Below are 27,625 nucleotides of genomic sequence, written 5' to 3'. Positions count from 1 at the left end.
AAAACCCCGAAAGCGTTCGTAACTGATGTCAGATCAGTTGCAACGGAACACGTATTGCAGTTAATTCTGGTTTCTAAAAGCAGAACTGATCCCGGAACAGCATCAGTGTAGAACATATCTTTTTCACCTTGACATCAGCTATGGCGACGGCGACGACGATTATTCAGAGATTAAGGAACTTTTTAGCGGGGGTGAGCGGTCAAAACCAGATATATGATTTTTTTTAAATGTACAGTTATAGTTAGAACCGTCTACAATTTCTAAATCAGAGACTAAAAGTTATAAAATAGGACGTTTTATTCGTTAACACCGGGTTAGTGCTAAACACAGCTTTCAGTGTGTTGTTATTGCTACGGATATAGTGCTACTAATAATACATTAGTGTGTCCTAGTGGTCAAAAAACTTCCAGAAGGTAGAACATGAGTAAAATTAAGGATGTCACTACCTAATTATGGATGAAGTATGTAGGGTGACTGTTCATTGTTTGCAGGGCAGTGTGGGACAGCCAGGTAACAGTTAACATTCTACTATTTAGTACATTTAGTACAACTTATGCCCCAGGTAGTAAACTGCAACCACACAGTATGCAACTAAGTAATTACCTTTTAACCACCACAAAATCTAAAGGATATCTAATTATTATTTATTTGTACCCAGGGATCAACTTTAACATATACTGTATATTTCGTTGACCACCTCAGCCCAGATTTATTCTATAATCATGATTCTTTCAAAAATTACTTCAAATGTATGCAGTAACATACAGACTTTATTCCTGGACTTCCGGTCAACAGAATGCTTTAGATTTATGCGTTTTTTTTTTTTTTTTTAAAGTTAATGAGCAGTGAATAATTTTAATAAATTTAGGTCTTTATTATGGTGACATACTGTAGTGGTTAGCACTGTCGACTTGCACCTCCAGGGTCCGAGTTCAATTCCTGCCTCAGGGTCTATGTTCAAGGAACATAGACCCTGAGTTTGCAAGTGTTTGGTGGATTTCCTCCCACAGTCCAAAGACATGCTGATTAGGTTAATTGGCATTCCTAAATTGCCTGTAGTGTGTGAATGTGAGTTGTGTGTATGTGCCCTGCGATGGATTGGCATCCTGTCCAGGTTGTCCTACCCCGCCTCGTGCCCCAAGTCTCCTGGGATAGGCTCCCTCCTGCAGAATAACTCATTTATAGTATGTGTTGGTGCAAAGCGAATTGCTGTGTAATACAAACGTTACGGTCTTGGCTTGATATCTGGTAGTACTAAGATTTCTAGAAGTAGTCTAAAATTTTTAGAACACTACAACAACTGTACAGATTAAAGAGGAGTCATAGACCTCTCAGTGATGTTAAATTAAAGCTTGCACCAAGCCTCTAAATAAATTATTTGTAGGCTTAATCGTGTTTCTTTTTTTCTGATTGCTCTCTCAACAGCGGAATCTTCAAACAAAGCTTCAGTTGCGTTATGAAGAAATTGCAAAAAGGTCAGTTACAGTCTGCATGTTTGCTTTTCACCCAATTGCCTTTTTAAATCTGGGACAATCCCAGGGCTAGACCCAGACTAACCCCACTTTACTTTGCTCTACGCTGACATCTAGTGACTGACATGTAACATAGCAACTGAGTGTACCTCAAGAATAGAGTGTAACCAAATAAACTATGCCTCTTCAATCTGTGCTGCAGTCCACCTCCCCTGCTTCCAACACATCTAATCAGCTAATTAACAATCCCTTCCTAAGTAAATGCAGGACTGTTAGAGCAAAGCAAACACTCAAATGTGCAGGACTACTTGAATAATGCCAATTGACACTCATATTAGGGTTCTTCTTTCAATACATGTTGTTTTAGGACATTTGTTAAGCTTTGTTATATCTCTGCTCATGTGGAAAATAATATTTTAGGGGAAAAAATATTAATGTAAGTCAAACATGTAATATGTTATGAGGAAAACTATAAAGCTGTGCAAGCGGTTATACATGTTCTACATATTACTTGAGTTTATTAATATTTCACATTGTTTTGACTCCAGGACTCAACCTCCTCCTAAACTTCCTGTTGGGCCCAGCCATAAGTTTGCCAACAACTACTACCTTACCAGAGATGGAAGACGAGAGTCTGTTCCACCCACTGTGATAATGTCGTCCCAGAAGGCTCTGGCAGCTGGCAGGTAAGCTAGATATTTCTGATAAAAATATCTTTCAACACGAATAGTCTCATAATTGCATACAAACGTGGCACATGAGGTATAGTGTTTAGCACTGTTGCCTTGCACCTCCAGGGTGTTTGCATGTTCTCCCCGTAGTTGGTGGGTTTCCTCCAGGGACTGGTTTTTTTCCACAGTTCAGAGACAATCAGGTTAGACTAATTGTCATTCCCAAATTGCCCATAGTGTGTAAAGGACCTTGTGAGTTTGTGTGCCCTGTCCCGGGTCCCCATACGTCGACCCATGCCCAGAGCTTCCTGGGATGGGCTCCAGGCTTTCTGCAACTCTGTACAGGATAAGCGGTATAGATGAAGAATGATTGAATAATTAGTCAATCAATCAATTAATTAATTAATTACTTGTGTACAGGTTTTTAATTCATTGTCACTATTAAGGCTTTTTTTATTTTAATGTAGTTTAATAAATAATTGGAAAATATAGCACTAAAATACGGTTTCTCAACATTATAAAATAGGTTTATATTTTTGCAAATTCCTTAATTGCCATGTGGTGGATAAAACACGTACAATAAACACTTCTGTTACACAACACACACTGTCAGAAGTGAAGACTTTACTTACTAAGAGCCACAGGATTAATAGTGTGTTCTAGGACTGTTTGGCTGTTAATGAAGTCACTAGTTACTAAACTTTAATTTTCTTTTCTAGATTAGAAGTGTGAATGAATATTTTGACATTGGTAATTTAATTTATTATTTTACAGCTTGGCTATTGAGGTTAAGATGTTCTTAATACTCTGAGTCAGATACGTGACGGTTATCCCATCCTTTTGTGTCTTCCTGAGTGGGTTGTTAAATATTCAAATACTTTAACCAAGTTACATTTGTATATATTCTTTTATAATCCCCACTTGAACCAGTCAGGAAGAGCTTTTGTCTCTCATATGCATAAGGAAATTCACCGCAAGGCTGTGCAAGGAATGCTGAACAGTGTGCTAGCTTGCAAGCGCTAACCGGGCAGTGTCATATCTAAATTTGTGCTCTGTCATATTAGGTTAATTGGTTTTTCTTTATTTTTATGTCTTCACAGTGAAGCTTCAGCGCAAACCAAGCGTCCGGTCCTGCCTGGTCCTGCGCTAAAAGAGCTCCCATTGTCCACCGATCAGCCATACCTCTGAACCGTCTGCCACAGTGTGATCATGAAATACTATATAATATTCTATAATATTGTTTCACAAATAACCTGAGTGTATGTGCTAAATTAAATACTTGTGTATATACATCCACAAGTTTCATCGTATTTATTTTTTTGTCTTAATTACATTTGTTGAACCAAAAGTTCATACATAACAAGAATACACACATATGCAGTTGGAGTTATGGTACAGCATGATTCACAAGTTTCATTAGTTATCAGTTATTTTCTTTAAATTTAAGACACTGAGTCATACACAAAAGCACATATTTCTGTCAGCACCAGCATTCGATGAGTCACTTTGCAAAAAAATTAGCTGGTTTAAAGCTTTAATTGTTTTTAATTTCAACACTAGATTTGATAGCGCAGTATGGTTTGGGAGTGCTGATTGTAAGGTCAATGTTTTAAGCCCCAACTCCAATAAACTACTGCTGTTGGGCTCTTGAGCAAGGACTTGTTCCAGCGATGTCGTATCGTGGCTGATCCTGTGCTTTGACCCCACGTTCCTAACAAGCTGGATATGTGAAAAAAATAATTTCACTGTGCAGTATTGAATAAATGACAAATAAAAGTCTAAATTAAAATCATCTTAAAAGACATCTTAGCAAATAAAAAATATATATATTTTTTGCATACTTGTCACTAGGGATGCACCGAAATTTCGGCCGCTGAAACGTAAGAAAGCGACGAAAATAAAAGCCGAAATTGTCGCCACGCCTCTCCCATCCTCCCGTCTCGTTCGCGCTGTCATTACGCATCAAACACGGAGTATGTCGGCGGTTTGGAAGCACTTCAAAGTTTCAGATGAGGACAGCAAAGTTGCAATATGCAACATTTTTTTTTGGTCATATGGGCCTATCCCAATGTGAAAAGGTAATTGCCCAAAAATCTATTGACTTGTTGTGCCACCCTTGGCTGTAACTACTGCAATCAAGCTTTGCAATAACTGGCAATGAGGTTTTCATATCGCGATAAAGAAATTTCGGTCCACTCTTCTTTCCAAAATTGTTTTAATTTAGTCACATTTTAGACCTCAGTTTAAAGTCCTTCCACAGCATCTCAACTAGAAAATCTTTTTGCACCATAATCCAAGTGCTCTTGAGCTTGAGGTCACAAACTGATTGCCGGACTTTCTCCTTCAGGATTTTCTGGATTTCCTTCAGAATTTATGGTTTCATCAATTATGGAAGTCATCCAGGTCAGACCATCACACTACCATATTTGACTGTTGGTTGATCTTTTTATAAAACACTGTTAATTTTTACGCCAGAAACAGGACTTACCCTTTCCAAAAAGTCAAACCTTTGTCTTAGCAGTCTACGTAATATTTCCCCAAAAGTCTTCGGGATAATCAAGATGTTTTTTTGGCAAATGTGAAATGAGCCTTTTTGTTCTTTTTGATCATCAGTGGCTTTCGCCTTGGAACTGTCCCATGGATGCTATTTTTGCCCAGTCTCTTTCTTATTGTTGAATCATGAACACTGATCTTAACTGAGTGAAACTTGAAGTTGTTTAGATCTTGTTCTGGTTTCTTTTATAAGCTCTGTGATGAGTCAGTGTTGTGCTCTTGGGGTGAATTTTGGTAGGCTGGGTACTCCTGGAAAGATTCTTCACTATTTCAAGTTTTCTCCATTTGTTGATCATGGCTCCCACTTGGTTCACTGGAGACCCAAAGCCTTAGATATGGCTTGACCCATTTCATCCTGATATGTCAACTACATTGGTTCACATCTGTTCTTTTAAAACGTTTTGCTTGTGTAGATCTTTTAACAGGCTTCACTTTGTCAGACAGATTCTCATGATTCAACAGGTCTGCCAATAGTCAGGATTAGATGTGGCACGTGACATTAAACTCAGCTAAAAAAAAAAAAATACAGTTGGTATTTACTCAGGTTATCTTTGTGTACTATAGAAATGTTAATTTTGATGACCTGAATTATTTAAGCATGCAACAACAAAAAAGAAAAAGAAGAAGAAAATGGATATACTGTATATACATTTACATTTTGTCATTTGTCAGACACTTATCCAGAGTGACTTACAAAAGTTTTCATCATTGGAAATCATCGTTCCTTACACGGGTTACTCATTTTAAGTATCATCAGTCAAACACTGTTGTGGTTGGGGATTGGAGTAGTTAATTCACATACCTAAGGTCTTTAGTTGTTCCTTAAAGATTACAAGTGACTTGACTGTGTAGACATTTAGAGGAAGTTCATTCCACCGCCTAGGAGCCAGAACAGAAAACAGTCTATAGGCATGTCTTCCTCAAACCGTGAGAGATAGTAGGACCAGTTGCGCAGTGCTGGAGGATCACATGGAACATAGTGCAGTGTGGGGTGTGCTTAAAGCTTTGAGGTAAGTTGGTGCTGGGCCGTTTTTATCTTTGAAGCAAAAGGATCAAAAGCAACAGGGACGACGGTCTTAAGGGGATCATCAAGCAAAACCATTTGAAGAACTTGCTTCTCAAGGAGTGCGGTAAGGCTGGAGTCAGTTCATCAAGTAATGCATACCACTAAAAGATTCAGTGGAATTACGCAGTACTGGAAAGAGGGAAATGTAGCTCCATGCCAAACCACACATTCAAAACCAGTCCCGATAGCACTTTACGCAGGATAACTTCATGTCTTCTTAAACAACACTTCCACTCCTTATTAACTGCTTCGAAGTTGTTCCTCTGAACCATCCGTTGTGTTTCCATCTTTCATTACTAGTTAATGTGACATGAGTTTCTTTTAAAAAGGTGCAGCAGATTGATATCTGGTGCTAACAAACTTTATGGAGATGCAGATTTCCTTTTCCAGCAGGACTTGGCACCTGCACACAGAGCCAAAACTCCCAATAACTGGTTTGCTATCCATGATATTACCTTTTTTGATTGGCCAGACAACCCGCCTACACTGAAACCCCATAGAAGATCTATGAGCTGTTATCAAAAGAGAGATGAGAGACAACTGACCCAACAATACAGAATAGCAGAAGATATTATACTTGACAAGATATCAGTTTTTTCAGCTTTGTCTACAATGCCTTACAAAAGTATTTATACTATATTTAACCTTTCCAAATTTTGTTAAGTTAAAACCACAAACATAAATATTTTTTATTGGACTAGACCAACACAAAGTGGCACATAATTGTGAAGTGGAAATAAAATGATAAATGTTTTACAAATAAATATCTCCTCCTGCTTAATGGTCTGTCAGTTCAGGTGGATGGCCATGTCTTGGTAAAATTTCTCTTGTGCCCTGCATGCTCTTTCCATTTTTGGAAGATGGATTGAACAGTGCTCTGTGAGATGTTCAAAGCGTGGGATGCTTTTTTTTTTTCTCTTCATAACCCAACCCTATTTTAAACTCTACAACTCTATCCCTGCCCTGTCTGTTGTGTTCCTTGAGCTTCATGATTTTGTTTGTTCACTAATGTTCCCTAACAAACCTCTGAGGGCTTTACAGAACAGCTGGATTTATACTGAGATTAAGTGGACTCTATTATTTTCAGATTTTTATTGGAAACCATTCTGAAAATCATTTATCATTTTCCTTTCATTTCACAATAATGTGCCACTTTGTATTGGTCTAACACACAAAATCCCAATAAAAGACATTTCTGTCTGTGGTTGTAACATAACAAAATGTGGAAAAGTTTAAGGTGTATGAATACTTTTGGCAGGTATATGTAATAGTACAAATCATAATACATGATTACATTAATATTAATTATTACATTTTATATATAATTGTTTAAGTTTATCCATATCAAAAAGGATAAAAGTGGAAAAAACAAACAAACAAAACATACTTTATATTACAGTATTTAGAACACTTTGAATTGGTTAATATTTAAAACACAATTAGATTAAAATTTCTACTTTAAATACTTGAAAATGAAAGACTTAAAAGGGTTGATCTACGTTTGAAAAAGTATATAAATATTGCATCATATTACAATCAAACTCAAGCAGTTTTTTTGAGATTGGAATTTATACTATTATACTATTTTTTAAAGAAAAAAGGAATATAGAAAGGAAAACAACAGAGTAGCCAGGAATATTTGAAACAAATCTGATAAAAATAGATCTATATCTGTATAATCTTTACCACTCATGTCTAATCTTGGAACAGTATTGGCCAGAGAAATAAGAATTGTCATGTAGTTCTACAGAAGGATAATAATTACAAGGTAGTGTGATTTTATACCCATCCAGAAGTTGAGAGTTTTTCAGTTATAGCATATTCTGAAAATTACATTACCACATTACTGTAGCAAAGATTATCAAGGATTCCAGAGTTAACTTGTTAATGAACTAGCTCTTCATCCACTCATCTTGTTGTCTTTCGGCTGTTCTCTTCCAAAAATGTTTAATTGAACCTCTCTTTACCAAAAACTTTACAATATCAATAAATACAAAATTAAAAAATTAAAAAATTGAGTTAATTGGCTATATAGTGGTTATTACAATTATGATGATAATGGTTTTAACCCAAACCTCGGATCCTGAATGACTGTTAGAATTCAGGCTTTTTTTGTTGTAATTTATTTTCAGATGCTGTATAACATGATAGTAAAGAGATAATTGTAAAATTGATCCATAACTGAATTATGGTAATTACTAACAGTACTAACAGTTAGCGATTACAGTGCAGTCAGTAATTACAGTGATTGGCATAACTACATTAAGGTTCTACTTGCTCTTGGGTAAGCTTTTATTAGTCGCTTAGCAGTATTCTGTGACAGATTATAAATTCCAAAATAAAGCAATTATATGGTAAGTTCAGATTTGGTCCTACATGTTCTGTAAAAACTGCTTACACCTGGCTTTTATGAGAAACCCACATCCAGGTGTTCAGGGTACTCTCACACTCAAGAAGTCAGCTTTAAGTTGAAGTAGCTGATATGTCCAGTAGATATTTTATTATATTGGCTGACCCATGTCAGATGTCTCCCAAGCAGAGGTCTATGCAAATCAACACTTGCGTCCAAAATGCAAACTAGGTAATGCTGCCACATGATCAAACAGCCGCAAGGCAAGGGAAACCATTTATGCATAAATGACCTTACCAGTACTGTATGTTGTCAAGTTTCTTCGAAGTGTTTGGTCAGTACATCTGGAAGGCAGCATATGCAAAATGACATTTGCCTTCAAAATGCAAAGTGTATTATGTAAAGTTGGTCCAAATAATCTTCCAGCTTCTGTCAAATTGTCTCATCATATTGATGGACATTCCTCGCAAAGAACATCACAATGTTGCGTTGTGTATTCTTAGGCTGCCTCTTGAATTTAGCTTTTTACTTCTTTGCCAACCATGAATGCATGGCAGATGAGTTTAACTTACCAGGGCACTATAAGCTTGGGGGAATTTTTCATGTACATTCAGCCAGTGACGTTGTGGTTCCAAGTTCTCCTATGGCTCTAGAATGCTACACGTGAGTACAAATGCTTTCTTTGGTTTGTGTTTCTCCCAGTTAGAGAAAACAAAAGGAGCAGTAAAATTGATGTGGTGTTTAGTTTAACTTATATTCCTTCATTTTATATCCTGTAACCTTCCACAGGCAGCAATTCACAATGTCAGGTTATCAGATGTTTCAAGTGATGCGGTTTGCTGTGGAGCAGATTAACAACTCCACCAATATCCTACCTAACATCACTCTTGGATATGAGATCTTCGACTTTTGCTTAAAAACTCAGGGTTTTTCTTCCATCCTTGAGTATATCTCAGACAATGGGCGAATGAATATGTCAGCCGAAGAAATAAGGCATAACATTATTGGTCTTGTGGGTGCATACGCAAGCTCAGAATCTATTTCTGTTGCACCATTGTTCATGATGGACCTCATTCCAATGGTATGTATTCAGACATACAACATGATTGGGATGAACGTAAATATGTAAATATCTAAGTTTTTTTTTTTTGTATTTCAGATTAGTTATGCATCTTCCAGCTACGATCTAAGCAATAAGTGGTTATATCCCAGTTTTCTAAGAACTGTCCCAACCAACCAAGATCTAATCATGGTCATAATCGAGCTCATTCTGGAATTTGGATGGAACTGGGTAGCGTTCATTAGCAGCAATGATGCATACAGTCAAAACGGCCTCAAATTATTTCGTGAAAACATCAAAGACCTCAGCATCTGCCTGGCCTTTTTCTATGAACTTACGTCAACCTCCAATTATTCAGATATACTAAACACGATAGATTCACTTAGCATTAATGTGATCATAGTTTTCACACAGCAACCGCCTGCTGCAGAATTTATTAAAACGGCCATTGATATCAATATAAGGGACAAAGTATGGATAGCGGGTGATACATGGTCCATGGACGAAACAATTATCAGTTACCCGGGCATTGAGCAGATTGGTACCATTTTCGGTGTTACGGCAACAACTCTGAATTTACCAGGATTTGATGAATTTGTCTACCGAACACGGAACAGGGGTGAAAGCAATGACTGTGGGATTTGTAATGATGGAGAGATGTGCAATCAAGTTTGTGAAAACTGCACAAGCCTGGATGCAGAGGACATTATAAGTCAAAGCCCTACATACTCATTCTCTATCCAGGCTGCTGTGTACGCCTTTGCCTATGCGCTCAATCAAGCACTCAATTGTACCAAGGCAGGGTGTGCTCCACCTCAGTACATTCCTCCTTATGTCGTAAGTTCTTATGGAAACACTCACTCATAATTACCTACTTAATTGTTTAACCATGTCAAGTAATGCAATTTGTAAGAAAGCTGGTTCTTATCATTTAAATTGTATCATGGTTATCATGCTTTTTTATGTATATATATATTTTTATGTTAACCTTATATACCGTATATTGAAAATGTATAAAAGCTTGTAGACACCTGACCATCAGACGCACTTGAGCTTTTTGAACCACTCAAAACTTATTATTTCCCCCTTCATTGTTAGAATATGTGGCTTTGGGGATTCACCAGAGCATTAGTGAGGTCGGGCACTTGTGTTAGGTAAGGACGCCTCGCCTTGTCTCGCCTCGTCAGGATTTCAGTTCATCATAAATTTGTTCAGGGTCATTGAAGTGAGAAAGTCATGAAATGAGGATGGTTTCCCCTGTTGCGTCTGGTTCCTCTCAAGGTTTCTTGTAATCTCAGGGAGTTTTTCCTTGCCACTGTCACCCCTGGCTTGCTCATCAGGGACAACTAATAATGATCATTTTTGCATATTTCCTCATACTTTTATAACTTATTTCCAGAATTTTTTGATTCTGTAAAATTGCTTTGCCGTAATGACCACTGTTAAAAGTTCTATATAAATATAACTGAATTGAATGGCATGGTGGTCGCCTTGCACCTCAACAGTCTGGGTTCGATTCCCGGCCAGGCTCGATTCCCGTCTCTGTGTACATGGAGTTTGTATGTTCTCCCCGTGCTTGGTGGGTTTCCTCTGAATACTCTGATTTCCTTCCACAGTCCAAAGACATGCAGATTAGGCTATTGGCACCCTGTCCAGGGTGTACCATGCCTCGTACCCTAAATCTCCTGGGATAGGCTCTAGGCTCCCCTGCGACTCTGAATACAGGATAAAGCGGTATAGACAATGAGTGAGTGAGAGTGAGTAAGTGAATTGCAGTGAAAGTCAGAGCTCTAACTAGCCTTGATAAAGCATGTTTTTTACCAGAGCTGGCTCTTGTCATGTTGGAAATCCGAGTTCCAGTAAAGGGAAATTGTTATGCATTTGCAAGTTTGCGGCAACAGTTTTAGAAGATACACTTTTGATTGTGATGGTTTGGTGTCCACAAACATTTGTCCATATAGTAAGATCTTCCAAGTTAATATTCTTAATGGATCAAGGGTTGCTCTTTGTTTTTTGTTTTTTTAGCTTCTGCGTTATCTGAAAAAGTTGAGCTTCACATTACAAAACCAACAAATTCAATTTAATCAAAATGGAGATCCACCAGCCAGTCTTGCAGTAGTACTCTGGAGGCCAAAAGAGACTCCACTGTTTGCTATTGCTGCTACATATGAATCACAACTGACTATTCGGTTTACTATGAATAGCAGGGCTGTTCGCTGGTCTAAAAATGGAACAGTAAGTCATTGATTTATTTATAAGGTGCAGCTGTAGTTATAGGAAGTGCTTTATTTTCCTGATGTGCATCTGGTGCAGTAATGCAAATGAGTAAAAATAACCACGATATTCTCCCCAGGTGCCGTATTCGAATTGTTCTATTCAATGTGACAGTGGCTATAAAAAACTGCAAACTTCGATACATGTATGCTGTTTTCAGTGCGAGATGTGCCAGGCCCAGACATACGTCAACATCTCAGGTAACCTTTTTACAAGCATGTGTTTTTATTAATTTTTTATTAGTGTTAAAAATTAAACACATATGTTGTTATGTAACACCAATTTATAGTCAGAGGATTTGAGACACCACTGCCCTATTAATTTATTGTGGTATAAGAGAAATAAAACACTGTACACTGTGCTGTAACTGGAAATATGTAATCTCTGCTTCATACTGGGCAACATGACACCACCCTGTCATTGATTATTTTCCTATAAAATGTTGCATTGTTTTATATTTAACAAAGTAAACTATACAATATTTTTTGTCATTATTATAAATAAAAATGCATTAAACCTATTTTGGCTGACAAATGTTACTATGTCGTTTTGTTTAGCGGATGCTTACACGTGTACTCCCTGTGAAGAAGGTTACTGGTCTGATGAGAAGAGCACAATTTGCAAAAAACGCACTATTGTCTATCTTCATCTCAAGGATCCTCTGTGCATCCTGTTCTTGGTTTGCGCTGTGGCCCTCATTGTTATCTCCATTGGACTCATAATCCTTTTTGGCATCAACTACAACACTCCGGTGGTTAAGTCTGCTGGTGGTAATATGTGCCTACTTATGTTGTGTTGTTTGATTCTGGCCAACATTGGGGTGTTTTTTTACTTTGGAGTTCCAGACCCAGTTAATTGTGCTTTAAGAAATGTCTTTTTCATATTTTTCTATACTATTTGCCTTTCTTGTATGGGTGTGCGTTCCTTCCAGATTGTTTGTGTCTTTAAAATAGCTGCACAGTTTCCAGATGTCTACCACTGGTGGATGAAGAACAATGGTCAATGGCTCTGTATTAAAGTCTACTCTTTCATACAGCTTGTTGCTTGTGTAATATGGATTCTAACTGGAAGACCCAAACCCTACAACGACAGCGCGTCTTTTAATGATCAGATTATTTTGACATGTGATATGGGATCAATGGTCACATCCACCTTGGCTTGGTGTTGTCTTTGGTTTCTTAGTGTAGTCTGTTTCTGTTTCTCTTACATGGGCAAAGATCTTCCAAAAAGCTATAATGAAGCCAAGCCCATCACGTTTAGCTTGCTTGTATTTTACCTGGGCTGGATTGCATATTTCACAGCTTACATTGTGTTCAGAGGGGCTTACATACAACTCTTTAATGCAGTAGCCCAGCTATCCAGTTCATATGGAATTATTTTCAGTTTCTACATGCCAAAAGCATACATCATTGTTTTCCAACCAAGAAAGAACACTCAGGCATACTTCCAGTCAACAATCCAGACATATACACAGACTATTAGCAGAAACTCATAATCCGAGCTAAAAAGGTTATGATCAGAACAAGAACTAAACAGAACAAAGGGTAGGGAAATATGAATATTAGGAAATGCAGGTATATATGCATAGTAAACATCACACAGATGAATTAGGAAAACATTCCTATTTAAGGGATATACAGTACTGTGTATATAATCGAAACTGTGGGTGTGGTAATGCACTAGGTGAAACGCCAGGTGGCACGGTTGCATTCAGAAGTTTAGACAAAGACAAGCCAGAGACTGGACTTGGGACCAGGATTGCGATTAGAGTCAAAACAAAAAGGAGGAACCGAGAGTGAGATGGAACAAGGACATGGCTGATACACCAACTGAAATACCACAATGTTAGGACTAACAATGACACAAAAGAGTGAAAATGTTGAGATACAGACAGCAACACTGAGACTTGGGACTTGAAAAAAAAAACGACAACTAACAAACAAGATTTTCTTTTTGACAAAAGTGTCTAACATCAGTGGCTATTAAGTAGACCTAGCAGAAGTCCCTCCATGTTTCTGTTACCTGTAAATAAAACTGGTAATGAGAACTTCCCATACAGAACTTCATGGCGATTGTCTCTGTCCCTTGTTCAATACATAATAATGACAATGTGTATGATGTGATGTGCTACAAGCATCAATATGATTTTACGATGTATGATCCTATGTCTACTATCAGCAATATATTTTGAGAGATGTAGCATTATAACATTATAGACATTCTCTTTGTATTTAGTTATTTCTGAAGCTGATGTAATACTATATCATACTTGTGTAATACTATACGTGTACAATGAGTGTATCTCATTGTAATATGGAAAGTGGCCGTGTAATGATGCATGTAGTGGCTTAATCAAATTGACATATGAAAAGTGGACATGGACGTTGCTTCCATCCTTCCTAGTGAGACTCACACAACAGTGTCTGTCACGAAAGCTTTTATTAAACAAGTGCAATGTCTTTTTCTTTTAAACTGGAGTTTCATAAGTTAATGTTTTGAATTTAGCTTACAGAAAAGTTATTCATGTGGATGTAATTTTTCCATTAAATATGGTGGGCTTTTTTTAGGCAGTTTAACACTGTGGCCACTTATTTTCTCCAATAATATGCATTTACAACTTCTATATTGCGATTAACATTGTTTATAAATAGATATTTGTGTTCTGATAAAACTTGACATTATCATCAATTAACCATGGACCAAATATAGCTCTAATATCTAATACTAATATCTAATACTACTTTACAATTAAAACGATATACAAAGTGGTTTACTGATCATATATAGTGGTGCCTAAAATGTATATATTGACTCTGGTAAAAATAATAAGTAATAATTCAATTGAATTATTTATTATTAAGTAAATGTAAATGCAGTGATCCAATAAAATATTTAAGCAAGCATGAATCATACCACTTGAGTAATTAATTCTTAAATGTCTACAAATGATACAACCAATCTTTAAAAAATAATTTTTTTAACAAGCTCTACACAAATGACACAGAAGTGCAGTCTCAATTTACAATAAATAAATAAATAAATAAATAAATTTTCTAGTTCTTATTTGGTCAGACACTAAAAACAAACCAATGCGCTTTAACCCAGTATTTTATTCACACACACTCACACCCAAAAACTGTGAAATAAAAATTTTGTAAAAGGGAGGCACGGTGGCTTATTGTTTAGTGTTGTCGCCTTGCCTGTCCAGGGTTGGTTCAAATCGCAGCTTTGGTTTGTGGGCATGGAGTTTGCATATTCTCCCAGTGCTCTGTGGGTTTCCTCTGGGTATTCCAGCTTCCCCCCACAAATCAGAGACATGTGATGCAACTCATTGGTGTTTCCAAATTCCCTGTAGTGAATAATCATTAGTGTATGTGCACCTGTGCCTTGCAATGGGTTGGCACACTATCTAGGGTATCCTCTGCCTTATGTCCTAAGTCCCCTGCACTGTATACCCCAAATAAGTTGGCAAAACTCAAAAAATTTAAAGTAATCAGTTGCATTAAATTTTCGAAGTAATGATGGTTCCAGTTTTAATTAAACGGAACTATGGGTTTTTGAGTTTGTTGTACTTATTCATATTAATCGTTCTTTACTTGCATTATTGAGTAGCCTAACTCATTCTATTTAATAACAATTAGATACAGTATATATATATATATATATATATATATATATATATATATATATATATATATATATATATATATATATAAACTAATAAATTGTTGTTGATCTTGATATTGTTGACCGGTAATGGATCGCTACAGCAGACAACCCAGTCAGCACACAACCTTGTCACAGGTTTTACGCCAGATGCCCTCCCTGACACAACCCTCGCACCCATTTTATCTAGGCTTGGGACAGGCACTTCATCCAGTTGTTGGAAATCGAACCCGGGCCTTTGGCATAGCAGGTGAAACACCTACCACTGAGCCACTAGTGCCCTACTGCCCTCATGACATCAGACACAAAATCGCTAGTCTGTAAGATTTAGTTTTGCTAGATTCTGAAAGTTGGTGGAACTTTAAGGTGACAGTTACTGTTACTTACAGTAAGTACTAACAGATACTTAAAATATCAAATTTGTTCAGCTAACTTGAAAAGTGTCATTTCTAAAAAATACCAAAAGTTCTAAATACTCATCAAGGTCTATTAATTTGAACTAATTGTAATTATTTAACTTAACAGTACTCAATATGTTTAATTACTTTGAGCATTAGAGTTTGCAGTGTGGGATTGTCTCCAGTCCCCCAGCAACCTTATCTAAATATATTTTTAAAAAGGTTTTGTCTGTACAAGTTTCATACATTGGAGGATCCAAAACCAGTCTCAGAATTTTTTTGCCTGCATGTCCATATGTCTGTCCGTACGTCTGTCCATATGTCTGTCCTAATGTTTTTTACGTCTGTCCGTATGTCTGTCCAGACTGAATTTGTCACAGCATCACCAAAACTGGCTGGACAGAATTTAATGAAACCAGTCCTAAGGTTTTTGCCTGAAGTTAAACGGGAGTCATGAATGAAATTAAAATGTTGAGTAGATGGGAAGTTATGAGCAGTTTTGTGCCAGATTATAAACCCAATGTTTTGACAGCATACTGTGCATGTGTCAGACTGTGGGTGCGTCTTAAGTCGACTGCTGGACAGAATTTGAAACTGTGGCATTATTTAATGTTTTCACCACTGAAATAACAGCGCTGAAGTGGAATAAGTGAATTTAAATGCCGTGGAGTCGTTTTAAGACTAAACTTAATCTTTAAGTTTGTCTTTTTGGCTTTTGTAAAGCTTGATAAGCAAGGCACGATTTTGTTAAGTATCCAAATGAACTCTGCTGAAGTACATAACAAGCTAAGCTAGCTAGCTAGCTTGTAGTAACTAATGTAAGTAGACATGTACTGTACCAACCAACAGCCAGGCTCCATTTGTACCGCCCATTTGCCTATTTCTGGATTACCTGGAGTTTAGACTTTTAAAACAGTTGACTTTCAAAACCGCACTTTAGAAAACATAAGGGTGACGTCACAAAGGGGTTTATCCAGTTATTTTTTATACAGTCTGTGGTTTCTACATACAACGCATTTACATCCATTTCGTCCCCTTGGCTCTAACTGACTTTTTGTCACAACTGAGTTTTTCACATTTTCTTATTCTATGACATAGTTTCAACAAAACGTGAAGTGTTTTTGAGAAATTTTCATTTTTGATTATTTTTGAAAAATAAAAAGACAGGACAGTTTTGCTATCTGGAGTGCAAATGCTTTGAAGCTCAATATCTCAAATCAACTCAGAACGAAGACAGAAACTTCTGATTCCCAGGGAATAATTTAACACAACTGAAAGTCGCTTGTAATAGCTTACCTATATGTGCCTGAAGTTTAAACGTGAGTCATAAATGAAATCAAAATGTTGAGTAGAAGGGAAGTTATGAGTGGATTTTAATGCAGTGGAGTCGTTTTAAGACTAAACTTAACCTTTATCCAATTCTTTTTTTTTTTTGATATCTCATCTGCGATTCACTCTCCGATTACCAAACAGGGAATGTATTGGCGGACGATGGAAAAAGTTACTTAGCGTAAACAAGGTGTAATATACTCAACATTACAAAATTTTATTTCTTTGTATTAATAAGACAGTATTAAACAAAACAGACAGACATCTACGTGAGCTTGTACCAAAAATAATAATATCAGTAAATACATTAAAGTTGATCAGCTTATTTTTAGTCTTAACCTTGTAACTAGTTCTACAAACTCTTTTCTTGTCTATTTCGGGTACTAACACTAGTACAGAATAAACTTTATAGAAAAGAGATGAATTAACCTTTTTTTCCTGAAACTCAGTCTTTTTAAATTAATGCAATTCTTTAAAGAAATCTTAAATATATGGAGAAAAAGAAAGCAAGCCAAGACAAAAATATATAAGAATTTAGACAAATAAGACCTTTAATTAAGACAAAAGAAATATGGCAGTGAGTGACAGGCCGGCCTGTCAAAGCATAGTCATTAATTACATGAACTACAGTGTAAGTAATGTGCACTTTAACTTTTATGGAGGTTGATTGAAAATTAGCTATTCAAATGCCACTTAGTACTTAGTATTTATTCCATTTTGGCTTTTGTAAAGCTTGATAAGCAGGGCACGATTTGGTTAAGTATCCAAATGAACTGAGTAAATAACACATCAGTTTTCAACTGTCTACTCAGTAACTATCACTATACACCAAAGTTAACTCTAAATTAACTTAAAGTAACACAAAACACAATAAAGACTGTTCATTAGCTAATTTACCTCTGGTTCCGCAAATTACCAATTGCCTCCAAAATTGAATCAATCCTCATAGAGTTTAGACAAAACAGTTGACTTTCAAAACCAGACTTCAGAAAACATATGGGTGACGTCACAGAGGGTTTATCCAGTTATTTTTTTATACAGTCTGTTTTGCTATCTGGAGTGCAAATGCTTCGAAGCTCAATATCTCAAATCAACTCAGAACGAAGACAGAAACTTATAGCTCCCAGGGATTAATTTAACACAACAGGAAGTCACTTAATAGCTTTTCTATTGTAAAATCACAAAGAAGTGTGTTCACAGAAAGAGGATAAACATCTCACAAGGTACAACATGTCTAACCTTTACAGACTGTAGCCATATTGTTGCTCTTGGCTAACAGGAGAGAAACATGTTGTGGCCTTTTGTTATTGCGATCTCAGGCTTTGAGGTTATTTTCTGCTCATCACAGATTACGCTCTAAATTGTCTTTAAGTGTTTCACCAGCCAGTCAGATGCCTTGTTGGTTTTCAGGCTTTAAGACAGCAGTGGTTTGGTTTTAAGGTTCAACATTGATTGAGATGATTATGAGTATCCTAGGAATATATATATATATATATATATATATATATATATATATATATATATATATATATATATATATCAGAAGCTGACTTACAAACAGAAACAATAAAATTTAAGCATTTTAGTTGCATGAGCGTTTTGGTCACTTTAACATAATCCATGCGTTTAGTAGTGTAAAATGTTTTACCAATATTTAGCCAGATGTTCTTTAATGCAAAATATTTCAATTTCATTAGCCAGCAAAATGCAAATTAGATTGGAGCTCATATGCTTAAAAACAGCTACAAGGTGAAGGAGAAGAAACATACCAGTCGCCTACGTTAGTTGACCCATGGATCACTGCAAGTGTGAAGTTTCCCTCAAGTGTTATGCTAATACTTCTGGAAAACAACATATGCAAAATGACATTTGCCTCCAAAATGCAAAGTAGAATATGTAAAGTTTGTCCAAATTATCTTCCAGCTACTATCTAACTGCCCATCATAACCAATGGTCTGGCATTAGTATCATATTGATATGCCCTCATCACAAGGAACAATGTTGCACTGTGTGTTCTTAAATTTAGCTTTATATCTTTTCAACAACCATGTCTGTGATGCGTCTGAGTTTAACCTACCAGGGGACTATAAACTTGGGGGAATTTTCCCAGTGCACACAGCCAGCGAGATAATTATTCCAAGTTCTCCTATGGCACTACAATGCAACACGTGAGTAATGCACTTCTTTTATGGTAATGCTTTCTTTTTTGTGTCTATATAGTGTATCATACAATGTAACCATTAAAAAAGAACCAGTGCTCTTTAACTGATTTTGAAAAAAAAACACCACTTATTCCGATGGATACCTTAAAAGACATTCTTGAAAAAAAAAAATGCTCTTGAATTTCTCAATTGAGCCCTTAACATATTTATTTTCTCTTCCTCTCCACAGTCAGCCATTCACAAGTGTAGGTTATCAGATGTTTCAAGTGATGCGGTTTGCTGTGGAGCAGATCAATAACTCCACCACCATCCTGCCTAACATCTCTCTTGGATATGAGATCTTTGATTATTGCTTGTACAATCAGAATTTCCCTTCAATCCTCGAGATGATCTCAGACAACGGACGAATAAATGTATCAGCCAAAGACAGCAAGCATAATGTCATTGGTCTTATTGGTCCTTATGACAGCTCTGCAGCCTTGGCCATCTTACCCTTGTTCACAATGGACCTCATTCCAATGGTATGTGTTTCAGAAATTTACATATTCTAGAAGAAAAATGCATATTCATTCTTTTACCTGAATATTTACATAAAAAGGTGAGTGAGTCAAAAATTATCCATACTCAGGATGTAGAGGTTATTTTGCAGTAAGAAACTTTTAGAAAAGACAAATACATAATTTTTGACATAATGTTCTTAGCATCACTTTGACCATCTATCAACAAGCTTTTTATATTCTTGATGAAAATATGTATTAGGATAAACTGTGAGCAACGAATGCGCCGCTGTCCTCACTTCTTCATCAGAAGTGAATTGTTGTCCTCATAAAGCAAACAGGTGAAAGTCAGATGGAGCAAGATCAGGACTATAAAGAGGATGCTTTAACACCTGAATACGAAGTTTTTGCAGAGCGTTGACTGTGTGGGCAGAAGTACTGTATGCTGATGTGTATTGTCATGCAAGATCACAACGCCTTTGAGTAGCAGTCCTCTGCGTTTAATCTGAGGTTTAGGCTTCAACTCTTCAATAAGCATTCCACTGTAATGAGCACTGTTGATTGTTGAACCTTTTTTCTTGATAATGTTCCAATACTGACTCTTGAGAATCCCAGAAAACTATAAGCATACGTTTTTTCTTAGTCAGCGATTGAGGATGCTTTCATTCCATGCTCTGGCATTTAGGCTCAGGCTCGTAGTGATGAATCCAATGATTCTTTTTAATACTTAAAACTCAGGCAGCGCTGATCCGTACCGGCAACGGTATGATGACGTTGATGCTTAGTGATTCTATCTTCCTTAATATACCTGTATAGTTGGAGTACAGTGTAATTACAGAGAAAAAGGCCAAACCGATGCTGGTGGCTTTGATATTACTGTGAAAGAGTTTGAGGGCGTTTTGACTGTATGAGTCATAACTACTAATATAAGCTACCCAATTAATGGGGTGTCTTTAGACTTCAAACTGTGCATTTGGGTTTTCGATTGTCAGGTAGAACGAATGTCTTTTGCTTATGTTTTTATAGTTAAAATATATAGTTAAAATGTTGAAATGAAATACAATTCAGTTCATCATATTGCCCATGTTGTGTTGGAAAAAAAAGGATATGTTACTCTGTACTGCACAATCCTGAGGCCTATATATATTTTTTAAAAAGAACTGCAAAACAAAAAATGGCTAAAATCCTCTGGGTTTTACGAGCTACGAAACTTTTACCTTTTTTAGATTATCAAAGTTTTGTTTGCAGATAAACGCTTCTGTTTATGCTCTTCACATAAATCACAGAACTCATATCTTCACGCTGCTCTTGTTGATATATGGCAAATCACAAGTGATGCATCTATTTTTACCCATAGCTCAGTTACAAATGAACTGCTGTAACATGTTCACACCTGCATTGCATTGACTGTAGAGATAGTACCCTTAAACGGAAAGCACTGATAAGACCAACAGAAGGTTTAATATAACAGGAGTGTGGATCATTTTTACTCACCTTTGTATCTGTTGTTGTTGTTTTTTTTCTTTCAGATTAGCTATGCATCCTCAAGCTATGATCTAAGCGAAAAGTGGCTATATCCAAGTTTTTTGAGGACTGTGCCAACCAACCAAGATATAATTATGGTCATACTTGAGCTCATTCAGCAATTTGAATGGAATTGGGTAGCTTTTATTAGTAGTGACGACTCATACAGTCAAAACGGCCTCAAACTCTTTCACAGTAATATCAAAGCCACCAGCATCTGTTTGGCCTTTTCCTCTGTAATTACACTGAACTCCAACTACACAGATATATTACGGAAGATAGAATCATTAAGCATCAACGTCATCATAGTCTTCACACTGGAAGACACTGCCCGGGCGTTTATCAAAGCTGCTATCAAAATCAACATAAGAGACAAGGTTTGGATAGCAGGTGATGCATGGTCTATGGATGCAGAGATTTCCACTTACCCTGGCATTGGGCAGATTGGAACTATTTTTGGAATTACCGCAGCAACGCTAAATTTGCCTGAATTTGATGAATTTGTCTATCAGACACGACTCCGTGGTGAAAATAATGACTGTGTGAATTGTGAGGACATAGCGAAATGCAGTCAGGTTTGTGATGACTGCATGAAGCAGAACCCAGAGGACATTATAAAGGAAAACCCCACATATTCATTCTTCATCCAGGCAGCTGTGTACACCTTTGCCTATGCACTCCATCATATGCTCAACTGTAGCATGATGGGATGTAGCCCAGCTCAGGACATACCTCCCCATGTGGTAAGCCAACTGTTTGTAAAAAATACATACAGAATAAATAAACACATAAATACATATTTGGATATACATAATTTAATTAGATGTTCTCAGAATTATTTAAATTACAGATTTTGATTATGGCTTTTTTTTTTTCAAGCAGCACCTTTTTAATTACATTTAAGTTTGAGCTTTTATTCCAACCCTCTCCTTTTATTCAAGCCATTCTTTTGGAGTTTTTGCAATGCCATTTGGCTCATTGGCTTATTGGAACAGTTACTTCCCTAAAATTTGCTTATGTTTAGTTCCATCAGTCTTGTCTCCTGTAGTAACAAAGCTTTCCAATTCCTTTTGCTGAAAAGTTTGGCGCAAGATTGCCGCATGATGCTCCATCAACGTGTTAGATCACGGGAATGTTGGTAATTGGTCTTGAGCTGTATTTGGTTTTGAGCAAAACATCATGCTTTGGCTTTAGACCAAATGGTCTCATCAGACCATAAAATCACTTGCCAAAGCTTTCAGATTGTCTAACAAAGGATTTTTCATCTTGAGGCTTCATGAGTTGATCATTAGTTTTCATAACAGCAGGAACGATCTTATCCGCAGGAATGATCTGATTCGCAGAATGTAAACACTTGTCCTAAATTTGATTGCTAAAATAATAAGTGGCCTTAATATTAATGTTCCATAATGGAGGCTCCAAGTGCATGCAGCAACAGCTCCTGTTTAAAAATTGTGGTACTTTTATTTCTTACCTTGACATTGTAGCAACCGATGTTTGTGTAAAAAAAAAAAAAAAAGGACCAAGGTTTGTGGTGGTGTCTTTGATGAGGACCAAATTGTAATGGGTAGATGACTGGGTCAGGGCATCTCCAAAATGGCAGGTTTTTGTTGGTGTTGCCAGTATGTTAGTACCTAAGTGATATCAATCTAAATGAGGATCTGTGGGATGTACTGGTCCAATCAATGGAGACCTGACCTTGCAACCCTGGTCTTGCAGAGACCATGTCTTAAGCAGTTTTAGAGGCAAACACAACCTACACAATCTTAGACAGGTGGTGTTATGGCTGATTGTTGTATGTTCAAATCCTGATCATAGATTTCCGTTTAGCATTTAATACAATCATATCTTAGCACCTTATTGGTAAGCTCAGCCATCTGGACATGAACATCTCTCTCTCTACAACCGGATACTGGATGTTCTGCCTTCCTTTCATGCTGAGAGAACTCTGACATTCCAGACCAGAAGCAGCATCTCCAACAGCACCACACCAGTGAAGTAGCTAACAGACTGGTGCAGCATCAAAAAACAACGAGATAGTTGTTGAACAGAGCAAACAGCCTCCTCTCTTGGTGTTTACCTGGTGAAGAACCTCAGCTGGTCCTACAACACCAACTTCATAGCTAAAAAAAACAAGCAGGTTCATGGGTGGCGAGAAAAGACCATTTTAACCTCTTCTGCCATCCTAACCACGTACTACAATGTGACTATCAAGAGCCCCCTGAGCAGTTACATTACTGGCTGGTTTGGGAATTGCACCTTGGATGGCAAGACCCTGCAGTGGATGGGAACAAACTATTTTGTCCCTCCTGGTTAGGCTTCTTGCCTTAAGCCATCAGACTTCTCGATATACAATCTGAACTGGTCTTGACTGATTGAATCCCGCATTAAAGCAACACACACAAACAAGCACACACAAAAACCAGAGAAAACCCCATTTGTAACTTTTGCACATTTCTTTCTAACAGTGCTGTTAAAAAGCCATAAATAAAATACTGTACTGACTGCCTGCATTGTCTAAGGCCAACCCCATTTTTAGCTGCATTCCTGCATTTGACTGCCTACATTCACTGCTGCTTAAGCTATACCCAAATAACTGCTATACCCATTTATGGTGCAAGCGTAGCATAATATGTTACGTTTACATTCAAAGAAAATATCCATTGTTATAGTCTTTTTTTTTTTTTTTACCCTACCAACATCCATCATTTATTATATTTATATTCTTGTCAGCACGGCACTGTCTCTTATTACTAAATCTTGATTGTCCTGCCTTACTGTTGTACTGTCTATTGTTGTACTGTGTATGTCCGTGTAGCCTGAGTTTGTTCTGCGTAGCCACACACTGTTCTGATTTGTTCTATGTACCTTTTTGAGCCTTTAGAAACAGTGTTTTGTTTCACTACATATTGTACCACATACTGAGTAATCATTGTAGAAAATGTTAAGGCGATGCCAAATAACTCTTTCGCCCTCTCTTTCCAATCAAGGTTCTGCGAAATGTTAGACAGACGAATTTCACGTTACAAAACCAGTACATTAGGTATAACCAAAATGGAGATCCACCAGCCAGTCTCGCAGTAGCCCTCTGGAGGCCAGATGAAAACCCATTTTTTCTTGTGGTGGCTACATATAAAACCCAGCCTGTTGTTAAGTTCACCTTGAACAAGCAGCTAGTCCCCTGGTTTGAAAATGGCACGGTAAGTAATTTGTTCGTGCATACAGTATGTGGTGTAGTGGTTAGCACTGTGGCCTAACCCATCCTGGGTTGAGGGTTCAGTTCCCGCCTTGTGTGTGTGTGTGTGTGGAGTTTTCTTCATGTTCTTCTCTTGTTTGGTGGGCTTCCTCCTGGTGCTCTGGTTTCCTCCCACAGTCCAAAGACATGCAGATTAGGCAAATTTGTGTTTCCTAATTGCCTGGAGTGTGTGTGCGGTTACCCTGCAATAGATTGGCACCCTGTCCAGGCTGTACACCACCTTGTGCCCAAAGTCTTCTTGTTAGAAGTCTTCTTGGAGTAGGATTCAGGGTACTGGTATAAAAGATGAATGAATGAATGAATGTGAATATTTTAACTCATTTGTAAGAATGTATGAATTTTGTTAAATGAAAACCTTTCTTTCTCTTTAAAAGTTTTAAAGTCTTTGGCTTGTGACTGCCACTTGAACTTTGGAAAAACAATTATTATGATTTTTATTATGATATTATAATAAGCATGACTATAATAAAGTCAGAATTGTATTGTCCTGTTTTCCTAGGCTCCCTTTTCTAACTGTTCTGTTGAATGTGAAACTGGTTATAGAAGAATACAAACATCAGTACATAAATGCTGTTTTCAGTGTAAGAAATGCCTGGCTCAAACATACATCAACACCACAGGTAAGGTTTCAATGAGGTATTTAAAACTAAATATATAGGTGTTTTACTTATATTTTCCCAGAAATGTTTTATCACCTTTGTAGACTTATAGTTTGAGCAGATGAAATGCATAAGTTTGATGACTTGGGTGTATTAATGTGTGCCATCATCATTAAAGCAAGATTTAAGTGTAAACTTATGTGTTTTATCCAATATGATGTCTTATTTTACAGCTGTTTCAAATGTTTATTTACATGCGTTATTAAATATGTACATAATTATATATTAGCAAATGATAAACACCAATTTTCCTCCATCCCCTGGATATGCCAGCAATCCAGAACACCAAGGATAGGGTCCAAACCCAAGGACTCTAAACTTAGGAAATAAAGAGATTAAACAAACTATAAAATACAACAATAGTAAAAGTCCTTTTATATAAAGAAATGCAAGAAGGAATATATACAGAATATGCAGAATGGGTATAGTATATCCAAGATTGGTAAAACAGTAAGTTCAGGGTCAGGCCATCAAAGGTCAGGTCTTGGGTCAGACCATTAAAGACAAAAGATCAGCCCAGCAAATTATAAAAATATAAAAAAATATAAAATATAAAAATACCCAGACTAAGGTCATTAACAGAGAATAGAATCCTTCGTGGAATCAAAGAAGATCCTTTGAAAATAAAACCTGTACATATGCTATTTTTCTTTCAGCGGATGCTTACACGTGTACTCCCTGTGAAGAAGGTTACTGGTCTGATGAGAAGAGCACAATTTGCAAAAAGCGCACTATTGTCTATCTTCATCTTAAGGATCCTCTGTGCATCCTGTTCTTGGTTTGCGCTGTGGCCCTCATTGTTATCTCCATTGGACTCATAATCCTTTTTGGCATCAACTACAACACTCCGGTGGTTAAGTCTGCTGGTGGTAATATGTGCCTACTTATGTTGTGTTGTTTGATTCTGGCCAACATTGGAGTGTTTTCTTACTTTGGAGTTCCAGACCCAGTTAATTGTGCTTTAAGAAATGTCTTTTTCATATTTTTTTACACTATTTGCCTTTGTTGTATGGGTGTGCGTTCCTTCCAGATTGTTTGTGTCTTTAAAATAGCTGCACAGTTTCCAGATGTCTACCACTGGTGGATGAAGAACAATGGTCAATGGCTCTGTATTAAAGTCTACTCTTTCATACAGCTTGTTGCTTGTGTAATATGGATTCTAACTGGAAGACCCAAACCCTACAACGACAGCGCGTCTTTTAATGATCAGATTATTTTGACATGTGATATGGGATCATTGGTCACATCCACCTTGGCTTGGTGTTGTCTTTGGTTTCTTAGTGTAGTCTGTTTCTGTTTCTCTTACATGGGCAAAGATCTTCCAAAAAGCTATAATGAAGCCAAGCCCATCACGTTTAGCTTGCTTGTATTTTACCTGGGCTGGATTGCATATTTCACAGCTTACATTGTGTTCAGAGGGGCTTACATACAACTCTTTAATGCAGTAGCCCAGCTATCCAGTTCATATGGAATTATTTTCAGTTTCTACATGCCAAAAGCATACATCATTGTTTTCCAACCAAGAAAGAACACTCAGGCATACTTCCAGTCAACAATCCAGACATATACACAGACTATTAGCAGAATGTAGACATATAGAAATTATACCCAAATATACATTGAATTTTATAGATTTTTCTTTTTTTGCTAACAGTCATCAATAAGAAAGAAAGCATCTGCATGTATAAAAAAATTGTTATTCCAAATCCTTTATATTCTTTAAAGTTAAAAAAGTCTCTTGGATGTTTATGTAGCTAATCACATGCACTTTGTTAAAAAAAATTAACCACATGGAAATATAGTTCATGAGCATCAATAAATAAATCTTGTTTCTGATCTGCTAATACGGCTCTGTAAATATTGCTATACCATTTTGTTTTTATTTAGTTTGTTGCACTGTCTTAATAATTCATTATTGTTAAATAGAGATGGATTAAACAAAAATAAAGTTACAAATGTTATTTCCTCTATTAATGTCTTAATTATAGTAGAGAATCTCACATAGGTTTTCAATTTCACTGAGATCTGGTGACTGCAATGTCACAGCATATGGTTTAATACAGTATCAGTGTTATATTCACCAAACCATTCAGTGAGCCCTTGTGCCCTGTAGATGGGGACATTGCCATCCTGTAAGACACCAGGTTAGAAATAGTATAAATATTATTTTACTGGTCTCAGATATAGTACATGTTCATTCCTATATTACACACTTTACAACTGCACCTGTATGTTTTTGCAACTCCAAAGTCTCAAATGTGTTTGTCTTTGTCATATGCAACTCTGCTGTGATACTCCTTTACATGTTTTGGTTTTTAACCTCAATTTTATCACATTCTGCCCTTTTTTAACACACAGTATCACACACCTTTACAGACATTGAAGGTACACTTCAAAATATTTCCCTGATCATTTTCTTTCTTGTCCCATTGTTCCTACTGAAATGATGCCAATTTTTCTAACCCATCATCCAGTTACTTGGCATTTTATCATACATGTCACAAAGCATAATAGAATGTTAATCAGTTGAGATTACAATGTAGTACATCTGTCAAGCAAGATGACAATTTTTTTTAATCCACTAATTACTTTAGAGTTTCACTGAATTAACTTTACAGAGATTTTTTATACATCTTATTTTGTATTATGATTATAAGCCATTATGGACATTATTATGGCTATTTTGTA

General features: G+C 36.7%; 3 protein-coding genes across 3 annotated transcripts; all 3 read left to right on the top strand.

Moving 5' to 3' along the window:
* On the top strand, nucleotides 1–3,435 carry ndufa7 (NADH:ubiquinone oxidoreductase subunit A7). The gene is made up of 4 exons (XM_053504499.1): nucleotides 1–191; nucleotides 1,426–1,475; nucleotides 2,021–2,158; nucleotides 3,244–3,435. Exons 1-4 carry the CDS (start codon nucleotides 141–143, stop codon nucleotides 3,329–3,331), a joined length of 327 nt encoding a protein of 108 aa, XP_053360474.1. The 5' UTR covers nucleotides 1–140; the 3' UTR covers nucleotides 3,332–3,435.
* A 5,158-nt stretch (nucleotides 3,436–8,593) lies between these two features.
* Nucleotides 8,594–13,460, top strand: LOC128530518 (taste receptor type 1 member 1-like). The gene is made up of 6 exons (XM_053504510.1): nucleotides 8,594–8,775; nucleotides 8,902–9,193; nucleotides 9,272–10,009; nucleotides 11,198–11,407; nucleotides 11,526–11,646; nucleotides 12,004–13,460. Exons 1-6 carry the CDS (start codon nucleotides 8,594–8,596, stop codon nucleotides 12,939–12,941), a joined length of 2,481 nt encoding a protein of 826 aa, XP_053360485.1. The 3' UTR covers nucleotides 12,942–13,460.
* A 5,512-nt stretch (nucleotides 13,461–18,972) lies between these two features.
* Nucleotides 18,973–26,528, top strand: LOC128530581 (taste receptor type 1 member 1-like). Its single transcript, XM_053504613.1, has 6 exons — nucleotides 18,973–19,007; nucleotides 19,231–19,522; nucleotides 21,028–21,765; nucleotides 24,013–24,222; nucleotides 24,778–24,898; nucleotides 25,594–26,528. The coding sequence occupies exons 1-6, from the start codon at nucleotides 18,988–18,990 to the stop codon at nucleotides 26,526–26,528; spliced, it is 2,316 nt and encodes a 771-aa protein (XP_053360588.1). The 5' UTR covers nucleotides 18,973–18,987.
* Nucleotides 26,529–27,625: the final 1,097 nt, after the last annotated feature.

The sequence above is a fragment of the Clarias gariepinus genome, chromosome 9, assembly GCF_024256425.1.
Source record: "Clarias gariepinus isolate MV-2021 ecotype Netherlands chromosome 9, CGAR_prim_01v2, whole genome shotgun sequence".
NCBI lineage: Eukaryota > Metazoa > Chordata > Actinopteri > Siluriformes > Clariidae > Clarias > Clarias gariepinus.
The sequence above is the reverse complement of the archived record's forward strand: the minus strand, read 5'-3'. Positions and strand labels throughout refer to the sequence as shown.

Excerpts from the sequence above, each read along its gene's own strand:
- ndufa7 (XM_053504499.1), top strand. The coding sequence starts at position 141 with ATGGCGACGGCGACGACGATTATTCAGAGATTAAGGAACTTTTTAGCG. Across the intron at positions 192-1,425 it reads TAAGGAACTTTTTAGCGGGG|CGGAATCTTCAAACAAAGCT; the intron begins GTGAGCGGTCAA and ends CTCTCTCAACAG. Across the intron at positions 2,159-3,243 it reads AAGGCTCTGGCAGCTGGCAG|TGAAGCTTCAGCGCAAACCA; the intron begins GTAAGCTAGATA and ends ATGTCTTCACAG.
- LOC128530518 (XM_053504510.1), top strand. The coding sequence starts at position 8,594 with ATGTTGCGTTGTGTATTCTTAGGCTGCCTCTTGAATTTAGCTTTTTAC. Across the intron at positions 9,194-9,271 it reads TGATGGACCTCATTCCAATG|ATTAGTTATGCATCTTCCAG; the intron begins GTATGTATTCAG and ends TTTGTATTTCAG. Across the intron at positions 11,408-11,525 it reads GCTGGTCTAAAAATGGAACA|GTGCCGTATTCGAATTGTTC; the intron begins GTAAGTCATTGA and ends TATTCTCCCCAG.
- LOC128530581 (XM_053504613.1), top strand. The coding sequence starts at position 18,988 with ATGGCACTACAATGCAACAC. Across the intron at positions 24,223-24,777 it reads CCTGGTTTGAAAATGGCACG|GCTCCCTTTTCTAACTGTTC; the intron begins GTAAGTAATTTG and ends CTGTTTTCCTAG. Across the intron at positions 24,899-25,593 it reads AACATACATCAACACCACAG|CGGATGCTTACACGTGTACT; the intron begins GTAAGGTTTCAA and ends TTTTTCTTTCAG.